This window comes from Setaria viridis, chromosome 9 (genome assembly GCF_005286985.2).
Source record: "Setaria viridis chromosome 9, Setaria_viridis_v4.0, whole genome shotgun sequence".
Classification (NCBI taxonomy): Eukaryota; Viridiplantae; Streptophyta; class Magnoliopsida; order Poales; family Poaceae; genus Setaria; species Setaria viridis.
The window spans coordinates 6,472,698-6,493,709 of NC_048271.2; the positions used below are offsets into that span (position 1 = coordinate 6,472,698).

At 45.9% G+C, this 21,012-nt stretch overlaps 4 protein-coding genes across 4 annotated transcripts; 1 reads left to right on the forward strand and 3 right to left on the reverse strand.

Annotated features, from left to right (window-relative positions):
• Positions 1–262: 262 nt before the first annotated feature.
• On the reverse strand, positions 263–9,211 carry LOC117835025 (DEAD-box ATP-dependent RNA helicase 16). Its single transcript, XM_034714372.2, has 15 exons — positions 8,801–9,211; positions 8,149–8,313; positions 6,522–6,611; positions 6,290–6,418; positions 5,518–5,618; positions 5,043–5,157; positions 4,671–4,802; positions 4,039–4,104; positions 3,041–3,220; positions 2,551–2,646; positions 2,294–2,431; positions 1,507–1,589; positions 1,181–1,218; positions 871–1,091; positions 263–543 (listed from the first exon to the last, which is right to left on the reverse strand). Exons 1-15 carry the CDS (start codon positions 9,053–9,055, stop codon positions 463–465), a joined length of 1,890 nt encoding a protein of 629 aa, XP_034570263.1. The 5' UTR covers positions 9,056–9,211; the 3' UTR covers positions 263–462.
• Positions 9,212–10,342: 1,131 nt separating this feature from the next.
• Positions 10,343–12,347, forward strand: LOC117835033 (uncharacterized). The gene is made up of 4 exons (XM_034714383.2): positions 10,343–10,592; positions 10,752–10,947; positions 11,035–11,121; positions 11,965–12,347. Exons 1-4 carry the CDS (start codon positions 10,363–10,365, stop codon positions 12,100–12,102), a joined length of 651 nt encoding a protein of 216 aa, XP_034570274.1. The 5' UTR covers positions 10,343–10,362; the 3' UTR covers positions 12,103–12,347.
• A 622-nt stretch (positions 12,348–12,969) lies between these two features.
• Positions 12,970–16,218, reverse strand: LOC117835026 (uncharacterized). Its single transcript, XM_034714373.2, has 2 exons — positions 14,398–16,218; positions 12,970–13,358 (listed from the first exon to the last, which is right to left on the reverse strand). The coding sequence occupies exon 1, from the start codon at positions 16,216–16,218 to the stop codon at positions 14,407–14,409; it is 1,812 nt and encodes a 603-aa protein (XP_034570264.1). The 3' UTR covers positions 12,970–13,358; positions 14,398–14,406.
• Positions 16,219–16,718: 500 nt separating this feature from the next.
• LOC117835027 (putative pentatricopeptide repeat-containing protein At5g65820) lies at positions 16,719–20,993 on the reverse strand. Its single transcript, XM_034714375.2, has 3 exons — positions 18,594–20,993; positions 17,129–17,722; positions 16,719–17,035 (listed from the first exon to the last, which is right to left on the reverse strand). Exon 1 carries the CDS (start codon positions 20,720–20,722, stop codon positions 18,845–18,847), a length of 1,878 nt encoding a protein of 625 aa, XP_034570266.2. The 5' UTR covers positions 20,723–20,993; the 3' UTR covers positions 16,719–17,035; positions 17,129–17,722; positions 18,594–18,844.
• Positions 20,994–21,012: the final 19 nt, after the last annotated feature.

A 21,012-nucleotide genomic window follows, 5' to 3' on the forward strand; every position in this document is an offset into this window, starting at 1 on the left:
TACCTCCTAAAAAAAAGGAGAAGTGCTGCTAGTGAATTCAAACAAGCCCGCCATCGCTTTTTTTTTTTTTTTTTGGGGGGGGGGGGGGGGGGGGGGGCACCCATATCAGTAGCAAGAAACTCTGAGCGAGTCTATGGTAGCTAAATCATCATATCGGCTAGTCTTAAATATTCCCAGCTCTGGTGAAGTGATTTCGTTAGTTCAATCAAATCCTGAAACTTTTGTTCACATCATTGTTAATGTACCCTGAACGGCGCAAGGATTCAAGAGAAGAGCATGATACTTAGAAGTTTCCCGTAAGGCAATAAACAAATTCTACACCCCATAACCGTTTGCCACTCTTAAACCTTGCCGTTGTTTAAACAACGCCTGTCTAAAGATTCTACAGTTGTGTTTAGTAAACAAGAAGTCAAGAAGCCTACAAAATTGAGCGAGCTTAATAGTAAAACTCCATGGAAGACATCAGCTTTCTGCCTTCTTACTCCTCTTTCTTCTATCCGGTTCACCCTCTCTTTCTTTCATGCCTCGTCTCCGTGATTTGCCCTACCAAAAAACAAGAAAAAATCAGTGCAAGAAAGAATTGCACGAGTATCATTTAACAGACTGAAGAAAAAGAAAACAGGATGCGCGGGAGACTATTTCAATTCTTTATGCTTCTCTAATCACTTTTAGGCTTGTAGCTTATATGGACTAATGATGATGTATTCATTCTAGACTGTACCATCTGGCAACTATGGCATGAATTATCTCATGATCAAACAAGAAACAAGCCAGGAAGGAAACATTTCAGGATTGTTCAGGGAAGCAGGGAGTGTATAGTGTCGGGAACTGCAAATTAAGGTTTCCAAAGTCACTAACGGATAGATGTACCTCAGCAGAGAAAGTTCTAAGAGGGTCTCTGCTTTTGCCAGATCCTCCCTTGAATCCCTGTCGTTTCCACCTTTGGGGCTTGTCGATACCCATAGCAGCCCTGGAAAGTTTGACAACGTTGCTGGCTTCTTTTGTTTTCGGATCAATTAGGTAGTCAGGAACATCACGCAAGTGTGCAGGAATTTCTTTGTTGCTTAGCAATTTATCATGCTTGAGCAAATCTGAAAAGAAGAAACAAAACAAAACATCAACTGGTCAGACAGGTCACTTGACCAACGCAACTATTCCACACAAGGCTCATGAATCATACCAAGGTCTCTTGGATTCTCTTCAAAATGAGACTTCAATCTACAAAATAAAAAGGGATCATGTTAGAGGAAAAATAATATGGGGGCAGAAATTTCTTTGAATAAAGATGATTCTTTTTCCATGAAATGGCAAAATGTACAATTTCATATCTTTAATTTATTCATTCTATCAGCAACAAAGCACACAGTTTATTAGCTAGAAGTATTATACCAGCAAGTTGTTTTTCTTTTTCCAAGGAGAACCAGGAGGTTGTTTTCAAGAGATTCAATTACTGTTATGCAATTTTCATTGCACTAATAATTTGCTTCTTTTACAACAAATTCTTACTTCTTGGAATTGAGGATTTCATTCTTTATGTCTTGGCGGCGTGCTTCCTGTATATCACGTGTTGTCACACTCCTCGCAACATCCTGTAAGAGCAGTGCCAATTAACGTTAGCCACCCAAATTAGGATTGCTGTTTCAAGAGTACACAAACAAATTTAGCAACCATGCTGGCTTAAGAATTGTAAAAGAAAAGAAAAGAAATGAACCCCATGTGCTAGAAGCTAGATAAGATGTCCCGCACCAACTATTATTTTATCTGCCTGATTACTACTTAGTCAAATAGCTTGGCTAAGCAAAAAACAAAAGCATACGATTCATTGTTCAGAGAATGAACTTTTTTCCTTACCAGGCTAGGAATGCCAATATTAACACAAATAGAGATACCTTAGCAAGGTTTCATATTTAATGGGCATGACCACATTAGTTTATATACATATACAATACCTACTTGACTAATAACAGGAATAGACAAAAGGGACGTAGAAAGGATGCTTGTAAAGAAAATGATCAAAGAATCCATTAAAAGAGGATTGCAAGAAAATCTTGGCTGCCAACAACTGGATAGCTCATTACTACCAGATTAGCTTTCGGGCTTGTACTAATCACAATAGTAGATTCCCACCAGACAACCATGCCTCACTCTCATACTAGCACAGCCTCACAAAGCAATTGTTCAATACCTACTATCTATTTTAGCATAATGTTGATCAGATAGGTGGAAATAGCAAATATAGAATATGCTAAAAGAGATTCAAGTATACATAATCCACAATAGATATATTGCTGACCTGAGCCCTATACCGTAGAGACTCAACAGCATCTTTCATAAGTAGTGGGAAAGGTGAAATGCAATCTGTATCTTTCTTTTCAACATCTCGCAACATATGCTCAATCTCTTCAAAAATACTATTCTCCTCTGCTGAAACCTGAAGAAGTGATTAACAAAAGATGAGGGCATCAACAACAGAACATATAGAAACTTTACGACATGTTACTTATTCCTGATGATAACATATATGATTGAACCATGTAAAATTGAACTTACAAGCGATATGGATGCACCGGTCTTATTTGCTCTCCCTGTTCGTCCTATTCTGTGAACATACCCAGCAGGATCTGGTGGCATGTCAAAATTAACTACCTGAAAAAAGGTTAAAGATAAAGGCCAATCATATATCTTCAGAACTTCAACCATGAGATCAGCGTTTCATTTACTGTGACCTTGTTTAGCTGATAAGCAAGCAAAAACAAAAAGATGATAAAATTTAAACTTCTGCTATACATCTTTCAAAAGAGAGAACCAGTGGTGAGCCATACAACAGAAGTTCAAATTAAATCCTCCTTAATTTATTTTAGAAGACGACGGCCAATCCCCATAGGAGTCAGAGAACTCTCACAATAACAGGATATGTATTATCAGATCAGAACACAGTAGGTCCAGCAATCATCCTAAGCACAGATCTCAGGCTCTCAGCTACTAACTCAATCACACCTAACTGCTGGGAATACATTATTAGGTCAAGATATTAACTTACTGTGAATACATTTTTGAAGTCGATTCCTCTGACAACTCCAAATTCGGCATCTAAAGTCTGCTGCAAATGTTTGCGGGACACCCTTGCATCTTTCTTGTTTTCCTTATCAGTTTGTTTCTCCTCCTTTGTTTTAGCATCATCCGTTGCTATCAGATAATCAAATAATCTAGCATTGAATGCCTAAGAAATAAAGAAACAATAAGTCATTTTTGGCGTTACCTTGTCAGTCCAAGGAAGTAATCTGTGCGAATTTCTAATGGAAAATAACAAAAAAATCAAAGCTTTAAATAATTGGAATCCTGTTTAACAGGTAATCCTTCCATACCATTTCACTTCCCTAACCAATGGACTACTACCTCCGTTTCAAATTAAAGGTCGTTTTGGCTTCTCTAGATTCATAGTATCTACTATGAGTGTGTTTGGTTACATGGCTTAGATCTAGCCTGGTTAAGATCTAGCCTAGCTCAGCTAGTACGCCCGATTCGAGCGTACTAGTGTAGCCTAGCTTAGGTGCTCTTTTTGCATTGCGCTGGCCTGGCTATGTACTCTGGACAGGCAACCAAACAATCACAAGCTGCATTAGACTAGCCTGGTCAGGGACTTAGCCAGGCAACCAAACACAACCTATGTATCTAGACATAAGCATATATCTAGGTGCATAACTAAAACTATGCACCTAGAAAAGCCAAAATGACCTATAAATTGGGATGGAGGGAGTAGTATTTATAATTTTTTGTCAACAGCTAGGGATGCAAGACTGAAAAAGAGCACATGAAAGATATTGCTATTCAGGCCACAGAAACATAGTGCTAGGCAACAGTCAGAAGGAATAAAAGTAGCAGAATTCTAGAGACAAGTGACTTATCAAATCACAGCTACAGAAATAACATACAATCTGCGGGGCTAAAGGGAGCCTATCCGAGGGTTCAAGTCCAATTGAGTTGTTCACTTCATTTAAGTGATTAAATAATTTAGTACAAGCCATGAAAAATTGCTACCTCGATAATATGTAGTCGAGAATTTTGTGGCAACTCAGCATTCAACACCGCAGATCTTATCCCAAACTGTATAGAGCATATTGATCATAAGATTGTAACTAAAATACATGAAGTGCATATGGAAAATAGAAACAATAAAAGCAAACAGCGATGAACAACATAATACGTCAACAAAAGCAGTGAAGTGAATAGTATTTCTGCAAATAATCATAGTGTAGGCATAAGTTTGCATAGCATTATCTTGACATGGCAGTACAAGATGTACCACCGATCTGTTTATTACTCCTTTCATGCGTTTTTTACAGACTTACCTGAACCAGTATCCTATAGGTAGCTTAAGAGAAAAAATGAATATAATGAAACATCAAGAGACTCAACATTTACATGACTGTATGTTCATCTTTAAAATATCAAATGCAAAAGGAACAGAGGGGGTGGTTCAGCCGAAAGTACTTCATAAGTTCAATTATTGCAGCACACGAAGTTTTGAATCATCTCAAACAGGATTTCCAAGAATTAATGCACGACACTGTAAAGTTCTTTTTTGGTGTCAAGCAAGTTAGCATTCAAATTCACAGATCTAGATCACCAATCACATTTCATATTAGGGTAAGACTAGTAGTTCAATCTACCTTTTCCAAGAACAGTCGTAATCTGAATGCTGCATCAATCGAGTTGACAAATATAAGAACTTTCTTCTGAATAAGCTCAAACTTTAACAGTGCAAGTATATGAAGCATCTTATCCTTAACATCACATGAGATCTGTGGGTAGAAAAGAATGAAACATAATGATAAGTGCCAAATAAATTCAGCCAAACAACTGCAAATAAAAAAAACTTTTATAATCTAACAATGGCCCAGATAAGGGATAGACAAGAAAATGTAACTATATCAAACATGGGAACTTTTTATTTCCCACAGAATGTCCCAGTTGCAATGGTAATATGGAAATGGAGAACAAGTTCATAGATGTCAAATTGTAATGCAGCAGAAGAGACTTGCCCAAAACTGTTGAACGTTTTTGGGGATCACATCATCCTTAGCTCGACCAACCTCCGTAAGAGTTAGAATAAATGGGTTATGCAGAAGTAGCTTCGTCAATTTGTCGACATCGGAGCTGTGACACAGTCCAATTCAGTACCAGACAAGATAAATGAAAGACAAATGGAAGCAGGGGCTCAAGTAAATCATACAACTATTTATGTTCTACTGTAACAAGGGATAACAATAGCATGGATTGAATTCAACTTCCAATGATTAGATATTGAATGCATGTCAATTGAACTACTCGCAGGGTCCTAGAGGATCAGCATAATAAAACTGTATACAGCCAAAAATTCACTATTTGAAGTGCCAAGTATCTGATTAGGTACTTATGAAAAATGAGACGCTTAGAGAAATCCTAAATGTAGGTAGTGGAAGCAAAATAGGATGGATAAATGAAAAAAAAAAAGAAGGAACATGGAGCACATTTGACCTTGAAGTTGCAGACATCAGAATGGACTGACAGCTTCTTGGGATATGTGGGATGAGAGCTTTCAAGTCATCTTCACAGCGATAGGACAGAAGAAGGTCAGCCTGGGAACTAACCATTAATAGATTAGTAACTTCTTCAAAAGGAGCTTGCCTGAACATCAATCAACAGAAGTGTGGAATTTGATGTGCAATACTATAAAACAGCATATTTGGTACTCTCTCGACTTTTATAAGGCATATTTTTTTATTTGAAAAGATCAAACTCCGTAAGCTTTGTCAACAAGTAGTCAATTTATATGCATGTTTACAAATGTGGTATCAACAAATTCATATTTCAAGGCACTTTAAGATACTGTTGATTTTGTACAATACTACATGTTGTAAGAGAAATTAAAGGTCAATATGTACTTTTGAAGACTTTACATACCAAAATATGCCCTATAATAATGGATGAAATATATAGCACTGCAGTTTTTTTTTAAAAAAATGTCACCACAAATTTGGAGTATGGATCTCCAGCTTTTTGCAGTGGCTCAAATTAATACCATCCTATGCACCAATACGGCAACACATAGAACAAACTAAACTCAAAGACTCAATCAGGTAATGGAAGTAAAGCTTTCAAAATTGGAGGTGTCATATCAGTTCACAGACTGTGAAAGAGAACATACAGGCACAACTTTAGCACTGGCATTCATGTATTGGAGGACTCACAAAGTATGTAAGCAAAAAAGTGCATAGAATGAAGAAAATAAAAGACAAATGAAGTGCACCTCATCGAGAATCATCATTGAAAGAGATTCTTTGATTGATGACCCACGCATAATGCCCTTTGATATGCATGTTGCAACACAAGCTGGAGTTGACACAAGAATATTAGGGGGGCCAGACAATGCAACGGTCTGCAAATAACAGGGTTTTAGTTAGTTGTGCTTATGTAAATAATGAAAGAACACCAATACCAAGTTGAGAAAATAACAATGAAATGAGATAGAATTGTCTCACAATATCCTTATGCGACATGCTAGCAGTCACTTGCACGACCTTTAATTTGGATGTACAGAACTCAAGGAGAGATGATGCCTCATTATAAACCTACAGTAAGCAAATATAGATATAATCACAACAGAGTTAGTTTCTGTTTAGCAGAGATGAACAAAAAGGAAAAGGAAGCTATATTATATCTGCATCATATTAATCGCTAATGGAAATTGTGCAGTAAGGCAGAACATATCACAATAGTGGATACTATAATCATACGTTTGCACTGTACCATATATATCTAATTACAAACCAATGAACAAGAATATCTGACAATCAAAGTACTCTGCAAACTTCAGTGTACCCAACATCAATAAATTCACATATGAATCAGGATGTATCAAAGTGAGATATCAATCTTTAAACTGCTACAGATATAACATTTGTAACAAGGCAAAATTTGCTACGGGACACTAAAAGTGACCCCTCTTTGCTAGCGGACATGCAAAATAGAGCAGTTTGCTAGAAGACACTTTTGTTTGTGCCAATTTTGCTGGAAGACACTTTGAGGAGAGAGAATATTTTTTTTGGACATCTAGTGCCCCTGCTCGTCCACGTTCCAGCTGAGCTGCTGTTCCGCCCAAGGCCCCACCGCCACCTGAGCTGCTGTTCTGCGCAAGGCCCGAAGCCAAGCCAAGCCAACGGGGGGTTGGCTCGTTCACCGCCCGGCGCCAGAAGCGGCAAGCAAGACGCCAAGCCCGGCGTCCCCCACCTCCTCCCTTCCCTCCTCGCCCAGAGCCAGACGGCCACCACCACCACAACCACCACCCCCAAATCCCCCGCCCGCGCCAACCGAATCCCGCCACCCCACCCTATGCTGCCCCGGCGCCGCCGCGCGCCGCCCCCAACGACGCCGCGGCACGGACTGCCACCGCATTCGCGCCCCCCGCGCACATGAGGGACGACAACGACGACGACGACCTCAGCCCCACCGCAGCCCGCAAGAGCAGGAAGAAGAACCCGCCGCCGCCGTCAACATCACGCGATAGGGCGGCGCGGCCGCGTGCGGACGGCGGGATGCGCATCGTGGTGTCGCTGCAGGGGGTGGTGCAGGGCCGGGGCAGCCTCGTGCTACATCAAGCGCAACCGCCCCCCGGCCGTCGCGCCCGGGTCACCGCCGCCGGGCCCCACCTGCCCCTCCGCCACGGGGAGCGCCAACTCCACGGCCGCCTCCCCGATCCACCGCTCCCACTCGCGGGGCCTCCTCACCCCGCGCGCCGCGCTCCCCAGGCTCTCCGCCCACGGCGTCGTCGTCCGCTCCGAGGACGAGAACTCGCTCTACTACGCCGGCCTCCGCCGCTGCGCCGACAACCCCGACGGACTCATCAACCTCGGCATCGCCGAGAACCACGTACGGAACGTGGACGAGCAGGGGCACTAGATGTCCAAAAAAAATATTCTCTCTCCTCAAAGTGTCTTCCAGCAAAATTGGCACAAACAAAAGTGTCTTCCAGCAAACTGCTCTATTTTGCATGTCCGCTAGCAATGAGGGGTCACTTTCGGTGTCCCGTAGCAAATTTTGCCTTGTAACAATTATACTCAGACTAAGTCATAAAACAATCTCAGCAAAAGAAAGGTTGAGGTCCACTACCTGCTGGCATAACTCTCGTGTGGGCACCAGGATGAAGGCATTTGGTGCGGGTTTTCGAATACGGCCTTCCGAGGACAACTTCAATAGCTCGTGCAGCAGCGGGAGAAGATAGGCAAAGGTCTTTCCAGAGCCAGTTTTCGCCTTTGCGACCACATCCTTCCCTTCCTGAAACCACAACATTTGACTGTCCATCAGATTCACAAACTACAGAAAACAATTTTTTTGCGCATGGGGATAAGGGATTGTCTGTAGTGTTACTAGGGTATGATGAACAGGCCACAGCAGTTTGTGCACCAGATCCTTCTACTGATATGCTTGCCTAAAACTAAATTTAAATAGGATTGTCTTCAATGGCAAAACATTTAGATGGCAACTAACAGTGATTCAAAAGTTCAAGAGAATGCAGGCTATCCAAATACCGCCGCAATTTGCATATTGCCATCATACTAGTCAGCATTTAACTTGTTCCAAGTATAAAGGGGCTGAAATTCCATAGTTCCTGCATCATTTTCCGTTTATTTATTACCACACTCTAACATGCCACCCGGTACTTGTAGCTGATTGGATTACAGAGGACGAACATCTCAACTAAATTCGCACGAAACAAAAAAGCACCCCAACAAAAGGAGAATAAGAGCCAGAAATCACGCACCAGGATGAGCGGGATGGCCTCCTGCTGTATCGGGGTTGCCTTCGCGATGCCCTTCTTCCTCAGAGCCCTCTTCAGCTGCTCGTCCAAGCCCAGTTCATCGAAGCTCACCTCCTTCTCTTCCTCCTCCTCTTCCTCGCCGGCGAACCCAGCGTCGACGGCGTCTGGGCTCCCTTCCGCCCCGCCGGCACCTTCAACTTCCTGCCTGACCTCCTCCGCCTTCTCTTCCATCTCAGGGGTGGGCTTAACGCGGGGCATCGGGGTTCAGTCAAAGAGAAGTCGTGGGAAGGGAGGTGTGACGACCCTAGACTACGCGGCGCACGCCAGCGAGCTTTGGTCGGAGAATCGCCGCTGCCGGCGGCTTGGGGAAGAAGATGAGCAGGAAGGGTTAGGTTTCGGTACTCTGTTCGTTCATGCCCCTTCCCGTTGGGTTCATATCCACGCCACAGGCCGGCGTGGTGGCCCAATGGGCTTAGCCCAGTTCTTGACATGGCCTCTGGCCCAAGCATTACACAGGATAACTTGTACCCCACAACTCAGAATATGTACTCACCCTTTAGCCTGACAGGAGGGTGCGGCCGCACCAGCCGGACTCGAGAGCTGCAGCTGGGCAGGGGAGCGTGGAGGGCGGCGCACGGGCCGACCTCGTGGAGCGCGGCGGGCGCTTGGGGAGCGAAGGGAGGAGATAAGGTCGCAGGGAGGAAGAAAACCGCAGCAGGACCGAACTGTTCGACTGATTTCGTGGGAGAGAGGAGGAAGATTCCGTAATTTCAAATTCCATTAGCTTAGAAATCTAAAATAAATTAATATTTTAATATAATAAATTTAACAACTTTCAAAATTCACGTACCAGATCGGGATGGCTTTTGTTGTATCGGGGATTGTCTTCGTCATGCCCTTCTTCCTCATAACCTCTTCGGCTGCTCATCCAGGCCCAACTTAACAAAGCTCACCTACTTTTCTTCCTTCTCCTCTTCCTCCTTCCCCTCGTCATCGCCGACCCAGCGTCCACGGTGTCCAGGCTCCCTTCCGCCCTACCGGCACCTCCGACTTCCTGCCCGACCACCTCCGCCTCCTCTTCCATCTCAGGAGTGAGCTTCACGCGAGGCATCAGGATTTAGTCAAATCGTCAAATTACTTGAAAAATAAAGTGCAGAGTAGCACCTCTGGATGATAGATGACTTCGAGGGTGGAACGATGTTTGGCTTGCTGAGCCTGTCACCGGCGGTGAAGTCTCTGATGATGGAGACACAACGCACAACAAAGTTGTGGTAACGGTTGAAGAAGGGGGAGCGCGATCCCACATACAGCAGAAAACCCTCAACCCAACCCTCAACCCTCGAACTCAATTTTATCGCCTTTTGATTTATCTCCACACATCCACTGTAGAGCAACGGTGCATGCGATGGAGGGTTTAGGGTTCATGATTCTAATAAAATCAGAAATATAACCGGTTTTCCATGAAACCGTCTGTTCAGCTGGTTTTCGGGTTCAACGCCCCATTTCTCCCTCGTCCCTTGCAAGTTGCAAAGCGCCGCCCCCCGGCCCGACCGCGCCGAGCCGACATGGCCGACACGGTGGACTTCGCGAGCGGCGACGCGGCGGCGTGGCGCGCGGCTCTGGCCGCGTACGACCGCCGGCTCGAAGCCCTGGACAAGCCCGACCTCGTGTCCGTGGACTCCTTCTACCGCCACGACCTCCCCGCCCTCCTGCGGGGCCGCGAACCGGACCCCTTCATCGCCAAGCCCGAGCTGGTGCGCCTCCTCCAGTGGAAGCTCTCCCGCGGCAAGTGGAGGTCGATCCATCCGCCGTCTTGAGTTCTCATGCTTATTCCTAGGCTCCTAGCTTCTTCCTTCCCGCTGTTTTGCATTCGAAGTTTTGGATTGGTGTCCTTGTTCCTGAAATTTCTTCAGAAGCATGTCACCGATGCGATTAATTGGGTTCTTGTGGCCAGGCCGAGACTGATGGATTTCGTCAAGGGCTTGGACGACGCGGTGGTGGAGTCGGCATCGCGCAAGGCGTTCGCGGCGCTGCCCGACCTCAGCAGGGCCATCACCGAGCTCACCGTGCTCAAGGGCGTCGGCCCCGCCACTGCGTCCGCCGTGCTAGCGGCCTACGCACCGGATGTCGCGCCCTTCATGTCCGACGAGGTGGGGTTTATTGTACAAAATATTTTGTACATTGCTCCGCGGGTTGGCTGCAATGTAATGCTGTGACCTTGGATGGACCATGTGTAGGCGATGGTAGCGGCCTTGGGCAATGCAAAGGAGTACACGCTGAAGCAGTACCTAGCATTCGCGGACAAATTGCAGGCAAAATCGAAGGTATAGTTTCTCCAGTTGATATAACAAATGACATGGTTGCTACTTGCTAGCAATGTTGCAAAGTTAGCATCTTCCTCTAGCCATTTGAAGTGTTCAGCGTTACAACAACATAGTCATGGTTTTGACTTTTGATTCAGGTGCCCAGGTGGCTGCAAATTTGCAGCTGATTAATTTTTTCGTATAGTGATCGTCATTAGAGTTTGGCCACAACTAAAAATATCCTAGTCGGTGTACCAATATGGAAAATTTTCAGCATGTTACATTAAACACAGTTAACTTAGTGCAGAATACTATGCTTTGTGTGTTAACCCCTGTCGTTCTGGACAAACTGGACTAGCTGATTCTGCTTTCTTTAAGGCTTGGCATTTGGAAACTGTAAATAACTATGGGACTGTTGTTGAACATATATTTCTACATTAATGGACTGTTACTAAAAGGATCCCATTTTACCTGTATGAATAACAGCAAAGTTCTGCAATTTAACGACCCTTCTGCAAATGCTGACATCAAATAAATTTGAGAACATTGTGCAGATAAATTTTCAGGGCGTGCACTGAGATGACATGACAATTTTTCACCTGCTTGTTAATTTTTCCATTCTATGTTCCAGTTGGCACACTATGGCAATAAGAGTAAAGCATTTTATAGTTTGTAGGTTGAAAGCTTGCGGCTTCTACAGTGCAAACTTTGGCCTACAACATAACACTAGTTCAGTTAGGTGTCATTTCAAATGTACACTGTAGGCTCATATCAGTATCAGCTGAGCAATAGAAAGTACAATCTGTATTTACACATATACAGTACTTGATTGCCTTTTTGCTGATATTTCTGTTTGTCCTGAAGGAACTGACCGTAGGAGAAGAAAGTTTCACACCCTCAGATGTTGAGAGGGCACTATGGAGCTCGGCAATTGGGTCCAAGTCACCAGCCAGTGGTAGCCCAAAGAGTGAATCAAAGATGCGCGGCAAGAGGAAGCGATGATTCACGCGGAGGCTAGAAGAATTTGCTGACTGCAGGTCTTAGATTCTTAGGTTGAACATTGTAGTTTCTGTAATCTACAGAACTTTTGGCACGGCAGAATGTGAACTGTGTGCTCTCAATGAATTCTGTCCATGCCCTCCAGTGATCGTCACTGCATGCGCTGGGATGTATTTGTTTTTCATGAAGACCCATGCACCAGCTTTTCCTGAAAAACAATTTGAAGTTTGATATGCTGTTAGTTATTACTATGGGGCGTCTCGTGAAATGGTCCGCATTTCTGTGTACTGGATTCGGTGCTGCATAGGTTAAAAAAAAACTTGAAGCATGCAATCTCAAATTCTTACTGAGTGCATACTGCACAGTGCTCTTTTTTTACATCCAGTGATCACTATACGCTACTGTTAAAATTCAGTGATCTTTTTTTTTACAATAAGATGATTCCAGCTTGCAGCCGGTTAGCCATCCTACTTGTGGACTGTAAAACATGAATACACAGATGCACTGGATCATAATAACGCATCAGAACTTAGAACCAGTGTATTCCAAAAGGTTGCACTGGTCCTCCATGCAAATATAAATACGGTCCAGCCAAATATAAATATACGAACGTTAAACTGGTCTAGAAAACAAGCCGCAGATGTTTCTTTGCTGGACAACATGCCCCATTATCAGTTTATATGAAGGTTGGACTAGTGGAAGAGCGCAAGTGCAGCTTTTGTTGATATGCATACCAGGCGAGAGGAAGACAGAAAGTGCAGAAGCAGAAAGTTCAGTATCAAATAGATAAGAGGAGCAACCTGTGCAAATGATACAAACCACACATTTTTACCAATCACAGATGGAAGCGACAGAGGAGGGAACCCAGAGTAATCATGACTACCTCCAGTTGCTTCAGACTCATGTTGATGCAATATTGTCCAGAGATACAAAATAACAGGATATATTACAGTTAACTATCATAGAGGAACAGGCTTACAGAAGCAACCCTACTGGATTCAACGCTGAATTACATGGAAATTAAACTCTAGAGCTTTATATATATACTAGTAATGCGTTCTCATCACATTCACAAATACTACTAATTAGGCAACTACTAAGTCTGGGACAAACAACTTGTGCAATCATCACCCTGCTAATGGTGGTTAAACCACAAACCTACAGTTTGTGACACTTAAGCAAAATGTTGTCTTCATTGTGATATCCGGGTGTCACCAAATCACCCAACGATAGACTGACCAAAATAGTTCCAGATGATCCTGCAGAAAACACGGCAGGCTTAAGCAAGTTGTGGATAATAGTCAAATAAGCAATCTATTGGTTATTAAAATGTAAATCTACTAGTTCTAACAAAGTTTAATTCAGTTGGAGGGCAGGATTACCGAAAGAAAACTTTGAACTGACAGGTTTATATTTATTTTGCCCTTTATGTGATCAACGAAGTTGTGCCAAACAATGAAAAAAAATCAAGCATTATAATTCTTGTGGAAACACTCAGAGGTGGCCTGGCCAGCCAGCAATGTGTAATACCCTAAAAGAATTTGCTTGAATCTTTTACACTGAATGGTTCCTGTTAATTAGATATTCAATACAGCAAAGAGTCAGGCAGAAGCCAAAATTGCAGATAAACTGTGCAACATGACTTTCATGAAACCACAACGCACAGGACCATACAATTTGTCAGCAATGCAAAGGCATAGTTTAAGTATGTGGTATAACAAGAAAAACAAAAAACTAAGCATGGACAAAAGAAGTCCCTGAAGAATAATGGCCCTGTTTAGCACAGCTTATTTCTCAATTTCTTTCACAGATTAATGGGAAGATGCACGAGATGACATGATTCTGCAGCAGTATCAGTGAGCACATTCTAGGAATGAACTGAATAAGCAGAATCTGCTTTCACTGGCATTTCCAAAATGCAGAATCTGCACAATCACAAGTTGTGACAAACAGGGCCTACACTACAGTACAGTCTCATTACATATCTGAAGAACAACAATTGCCAACTAATTGGCACTCGCAAACAAGTTGTTTGCTGGGAAATGGCCAAAAATGGAATAGACAGTAAATGAAAGTTTCTAACTGTAATCAGAATTCACCATAGGGCAAAACCCTGAAAGATTTAGTCACAAGTTTTCTAGGTTCCTCACAAAAACATTTCAACTGCAGTATAGCAAAGCTCACACTTCACAAAGGTATTACCATATTGGAGGCATTTGCAAAATTGCTACTTGTATTTCAATGAAACCATGAACAGAAGTAATGAAAGGACAATGTTTTACTTATAGCTGAACGTACCATGGAATCTCAAGAAGGATCGGAACTCATATTGAGTGTTTTAAGATGCTCGCAAAAACACCGATGTTTCTCTTGCACTTCAGCTATCGTCTTTTCAGCAGCCTCCTCGTTCTTTGCTAGAAGGTATTTCTCGATCCGAACAAACCACTCCCCCAATGTCATATTCTCCAAGCTGCTTCTCCCAGTGCGCTCCTCCCCAAGCCCTTCCTCCACACTGCCACCAAGGGCTTCCCTCTTGTCATTCTCTTCCTCTTCTCCAACACCCCCCAGCTTTGATTCTGGCAGCATTCTTTCCCTCAATTCGTTATTAACTTCATTTTCCCCTCCCCTGCTCGAATCCTTCCCCTTCCCTTCCTCCATGCCATCGTTGTTGGCAGTAGCATGCTGAGCATTGACCCTCCCCTCTATTGCCCTCCCTGTCCACCCTTTCGGAGCCAATGCATCCTCCTCCTCCACATCCACCATCTTCTCATCCTCTGTGGATGCCTTTGAGGTTCTATCCAACTTGTTGTCCCCAGTTGCCACCTTATCCTCCTCATCACAATCATTTGCTGCCATCAACCTCCGTGGACTGCCCCTGCATTCTCTGCCATCAGCCACAACACTCTCCTCTTGCTCCTTTTCATCGTCATCCTCAATAATTGCATCCTCAGCCTTCCTTGCGCTTGCCCTTGTAGCCTTTCTTCGGCCTCCTCTGCTACCCTTAGCGCGTCCTCTCCCAGCCACGGGCACCTCCGCTGATGTATTTGAAGTTCCATCTCTGGTTTCTACCGTATCCTCCTCTTCACCACCTTTGGCATCTGTCGCCTTTGGAGGATGCCCAACCCGATCTCTGGTTACAGGCACCTCTCCCTCCTCTTCATCCTCCTCAGGAACAGCTTGTGCAGCTTTCCTTGCACTTGCTCTTGTAGCCCGTACTTGCCCCCTTCCGGTCCCATCCACCTTCCCCTCATCGTTTCCACTCTCCACCGCTTGACCTCTCCTAGCAGCAGCTCTCGTTGACCTCGTATTTTGCGGCTGTGGTGGAAGGGCCGCCGTCGCTGCAGCCTTTCTCGGCCCGCCACGGCGCGGCACTGCCACTTCTTCCTCTTCCTCCGTCTCCACTTCAGGGGGCTCCACTGCCTTCTTCCGCCCGCCCCGGCGCGTCGGAACTGCAGCTTCCTCCTCCACTTCCTTCTCGGCATCAGGGGGCTCCGTGGCCTTCTTCCGCCCGCCTCGGCGCGTCGGAACTGCAGCTTCCTCCTCCACTTCCTTCTCGGCATCTGGGGGATCCGTGGTCTTCTTCCGCCCGCCACGGCGCGTCGGAACTGCAGCTTCTTCCTTCACTTCCTTCTCTGCTTCGGGGGCCGCAGCAGCAGCAGCCTTCTTCCGCCCGGTCCTGCGCGTAACCGCGGGGGCGGGGCCCTGCTCTTCCTCCTCCGCCGCCGCCACCGCTGCGTTGCGCGCGGACCGCCTAGTAGCGGCGGGGGCCGGTCCCGGGCCCTCATCGGCCGAGATGGAGACGAAGAGCACGGTGCTCTCCCCGATCTTGATGAGGTCTCCGTGGGAGAGCGGGGCGGGGACGGTGGGCACGAGGGGCGCCCCGTTGAGGAGGGTGCCGTTGGAGGAGCCGAGGTCGGTGACGGCCCACCGGGCCGCGGGCGGCTGGAGGAACTCGACGGAGAGGTGGCTCTGCGACGCGCCCGCGTCGCGCACGGCGAGGTCGTTGCCCTTGGCGACGCGGCCGACGCGGAGCGCTGCGCCGGCGCGGCCCCGCCGGGTCTCACCCTTGCAGGGGCCCTTCTGCACCAGGAGCGTGAGCACAGGCTGCGGATCCGCCATCGGGGGGGGGGGGGGGGGGGGGGGGGGGGGGGGGATGGCGGCGGGGCGCGGCTCGGAGGTCGGAGGTCGGGGAGGAGAAAAGGATTTCAAATTTTCGGGCGGTGAATCGTGGGTGGGGGGAAGGCCGGATTTCGAAATTTGGAGTCTCTCTCTGGCGATTTGGCACTTTGGCAGGCGAGAGCGAGGGAAGATAGTGCTGTGGCCTGGTGGGGCCAACAAGCAGTGAAAGAGAGCGGGGTGCCAACAAACCGGCCACTAGAGGCTCCTGCTCCCAAGCCGTTAAGTTCTAGATTATCTTGGTATTGTTTTCACACTTGTATCTCCAACAAATGAAATGCAATTACTGTGGCTTGCTTGTTTCTAATGGACAAGGGGAGTAAATGCAATCGAGATTAGCCATGAAATTATAAAAGAGGGCATAAGAATTCATCTAAAGAGCAACAAGACAAGCTATGGACACAGCCACACAGGGCAGTGCCACCGTAGGAATCCTCTGAAAATGGAAGGCTAACACGAGTACCGCAGGTTAACTCGTGCATATTTTCTCAGCAAACCCGAGTTATCAGAAAGGGCATCATAACACAGAATAATCGTGGTTGCAATTTGAGGTGGCTCAAGGGTTAAAACATGAACCATGTACAGTGACTATTCCTTAGCTTAGCTAGTTGCATTGATACGCTTGCAAAAGTAATGGGAAGAAAGTAAATAAAGCGGAATAATTCTTCAAATGATGTTGCAGAATTTCGTTGTTCATCATACCCCAGCATCTTCTATCCATGCCAGTCCAAAATATTGAAGTCTCTGGTGGTATTGAGACCTGTGCGCAGAAGAATAACATGTTCTTAAACGAGCACTAGTAGCAAGGAAAAAAAACTGAGTAGCATGCAGAATGGGGAACATGTTACTCAACCTCAATGGCAGCTACTGCAGCTTGAGCAGTGCATCCCACATAAACTTGAGCGATAATCCAAATTTGCAGGTTGCAGTTTACATCGGCTGTCAGCTTCTCCACATTTGATGTGTGCTCCACGCTCAGAAAAAATATTAGTGAACTTGAACATCGTCTTCAGCTAAGTGTTCCGATAGCAGTAGTTACAAGGATGCATTAACTCAGAGCATCTATCTTCTTGAGGGAAAACTAAGAGCATCTTCTTTGGCCATACTTCATAGCATTAGTCACAAGCCATGATTATAGCATTCTAACCTCATCCATTCTAAAAGCCTAGCTTCCTTTTCCAAAACTGCCGTCTTGCCAACATCACTCCCAAGTTGATTTTGAAAAAAATCAGAATATGCTGGAGAACTATCAGATGCAAGATCAGAGAGAAAACTTGGGCTTCCGAGGTGCTGACAAATATTTGTCCATTCCAATTTCCATACCATTTCGATACCAGCCTTTTTTGTACCTTCCAGCCGAATTCTGCAACATAAAATGCAGTTGCAAGCTGCAATTCCTGGCTGACACATCTATGAAAGGAAGCTGCTATGAGTCATATTCAAATCCCTGCAGTTTCATTTATAATTAGACATACGTTCTTTTTGTTATGGAAATCACATACAACGCTAGCAAACACTGATGCTGATCAATACTAACAAATTCCAAAACATATAGAGGTGGGGCATATCAATATCAATGCCCCATACAATCACAATTTTGGGAATAAAGAATCATTTCATCCTTTGATTCGGATAGCTGAGATTGTAGGGATTCCCACATGCACCAACTGGAACTAAACAAACTATTAGATCTTCCCAATTGAGCAGCTCATATAGGTGGGATACTGGGATTCGTCAATCAACATAAATACCCAAAGACAACAGGCCAGCCATCCACCTGCAGAGTGTGGCCTGACTGATTAACTTCTTTACAAAACCCTTGTGATACCAGTGCAATTACATATTTCTGTACCATTCAGATAAAAATTCTACCAGAATGTAACATCTATTCTAATAACAATTCTTAAGTAGGATATAACAAGACATGATGCTGATTACTACAGTGAGCATAATAATTACTTGCATATGGATTAAGGTGTATTTGTACAATAAATTAATTAATAATTAACAGTATTTTAGATATAAGCATGAAAATCGGAAAAGAAAACTGACATTGACCCCATCTATCAGTAAGATCCCAACAATGGGTACCACCAGTTGCCAGTCAGCAATAACTGGCCAAAAGCCACACATGCTTAGAAGTCTTTATAAGTGGATTACTACTGTCAATAGAAAAATACAACGGTACCCAATGATGCAAAATCAAATAATTAGTCATCGTAATTTTCTACAGAAATGGCAATAGGACACCTGAACTAAAATTCAAATTTGTGCTGTGTATGATAACAGTCAAGTGTAGGCAGAATGAAAACAGTTACCTTCTCTGGATCAGTAATCCTCTATATCTGCATGAAACTGGAACATGAACTTCAGACATAATCAAGATACCACTTGGCTCTTGGCTGAAAACTGCAAACTGTATCTTTGGCATAAGAATACTGCAGTGATGCTCAGGTATTATCACCAGCATTTCCTTCTTTATTGCTTTGTAAGTCCATCAATCCCCAGAACAATTCAACTAAGCAAGATGATCATCCCGTACAAATTCTATTTTAACTTAGCCAGAAAATTATTCGTCATCAGAAGCATCCAAAAGGTCAGCATTCCTACTAGACTGGCCTTGACCAGACTGCCTACACCGACTCTTTTTCTGTCCTCTCCTTCTCTTTGCCTTAGGTTTCTCTTCAAGATCCCTCACCCCACGTCTCTTATACATCTTAAAGCTAACATGTCTCTCCTCTGCCATCTTTCTCACCTTCTCAGTGATTTCAGCAGCAATCTGACGGTTGTAGAGCTTCTTCAATCCCTTCATCAGCTTTGCGAATGTGTCAGGCTGTGGCATCAGGCCTGCCTCAAGCATGTCTAAGCAATACAAGCAGGCCTCCTTGACATGTTTCTTAGCGTACAATGCATGGATCCAGATGGTCCATGCACTCACATTTAGCTCACAGCCTTTGGTAACAATACATTCCCAAACATCCTTCGCAAGCTCAAGTTTCTCATCTCTGACCAGCGCATTGAGGAGGTCCTTCAGCACTCCATATTGTGGTGCAACAAAGAGCCCTCGTCCAGCCATGTCCTTAAAATAACTGCATGCCTCAATCAGTGCCCCCTGCCCAACAAGCCCACTAACCATGATAGCAAAAGTATCAACCCCAGGACTAAGGCCACTATTTTCCATCTCATTCCACAATGACATGGCCTGCTTGGTCTCCCCAAGCTTGCAGGCCAACCGAATCACCACATTGTATATCTTGAGGTCTGGTGGACACCGGCACTCCCTCATCCTCTCCATCAGTTCCAAGCACTCCTCCAGCTGTTCCTTCTTCTCATGCGCCACAAAGAACCCATGGTACACGGCGGCATCCACCCGCAGGCCTTCCCTTGACATGGCGTCCAAGAACTCGTACCCCTGGGATATCTTGCCAGCCCTGCAAAACGCGCTAACCAGGGTGCCGTACGTGACGGCATCCGGCGCGCACCCCTTCCTCCGCATTTCCACAAACACCCGCATGGCCTCATCGACCCTCCCCCTCGCGCCAAGCCCCTGCATCAGGGTCGTGTACGACACCGCGTTCGGCGGGCAGCCACGCCGCTCCATCTCCCGCGCCAGCTCGAACGCGTCCTCAAATCTTCCGTCCGCGACGAAGCCAGCGAGCAGGGTGTTGAAGGCGACGACGTCGAGTGCGACATCCGCGGCTTTCATGCGAGCGAGCACGTGCTTGGCCTCGTCGAGCTTGCCCTGGCGGCACCACCCGTAGAGCAGGGCCGTGTAGTGGCGGAGCGAAAGCGGGAGCCGGGGCTGGAGCTCCTCGACAAGCTGCTCGGCGGTGGCGACGTGGCCGGCCTTGGAGAGGGACTCGAGGAGGGAGAGGAAGAGGGCGGGGTGGTCGTGGTCGGGGCGGGCGGAGAGCAGCGAGAGAGCGAACGGCAGGAGGCGCGGTTGCGGGAGGCGACGGATGATGGGGCAGAGGAGGGAGGGGCCGAGGAGTTGGGAGGGGAGCGGCGCGAGGAGGGACGGGGACGGCGCGGAGGAGGCGCGGGAGAAGGACTTGGCAAGGAGCGCGAGGGAGGACGGGAGCGGCGAGGGCAGCGACGGGGAGCACCAGTGGAAGAAATGCAGAGCGAGGGAGGAGGAGGCGCCGCAGCGGCGGAGGACGGCGTCGAGGAGGTGTGGCGAGGAGGGGTCGAGGCCCGAGGCGGACAGCGCGGCTACGAGCCTCTGCGGGTCGGAGTGGTGGAGGCGAAGGAGGCGGTACGCGTGCTCCGCGGAGGAGGCCAGGCTGGGATCGCCGGCGGCGGCGGTGGAGAGGCCGCGGCGAAGGGGAACGGAGAGGAGGCGCCGCATGGTGGGTCCGTGGGCCGTGGCGGGGGATGGCGGTCTGGCAGACGAAAAGCGCTCGACGAAAATATCGGCGACGTCCAAACAAATTTTGTATTCTGCCATACTGGGATGCTTAAGTTCACAAACGAAATGCTAAAATTTGATTGTATTAGGTGATGCTTTTGTGCCATTTTCAGCTGCAAATTGCTGTTCCTAACTACACCTGTAAAATCTGCCTCCACTTCAGTTCTGCAGTGTTCTCGATCAGCTGGGTATAGCATTCGATTTCTTGGACCAATTATGCACCGCATCTTTACAAACAAACACAAAAAAGCATACTCGGGATTTGTCTTCTATACTAAGTGCTACTTTAAATAAGCAATGAGGCACACGCTAATAGCGCAGCTAGGGAC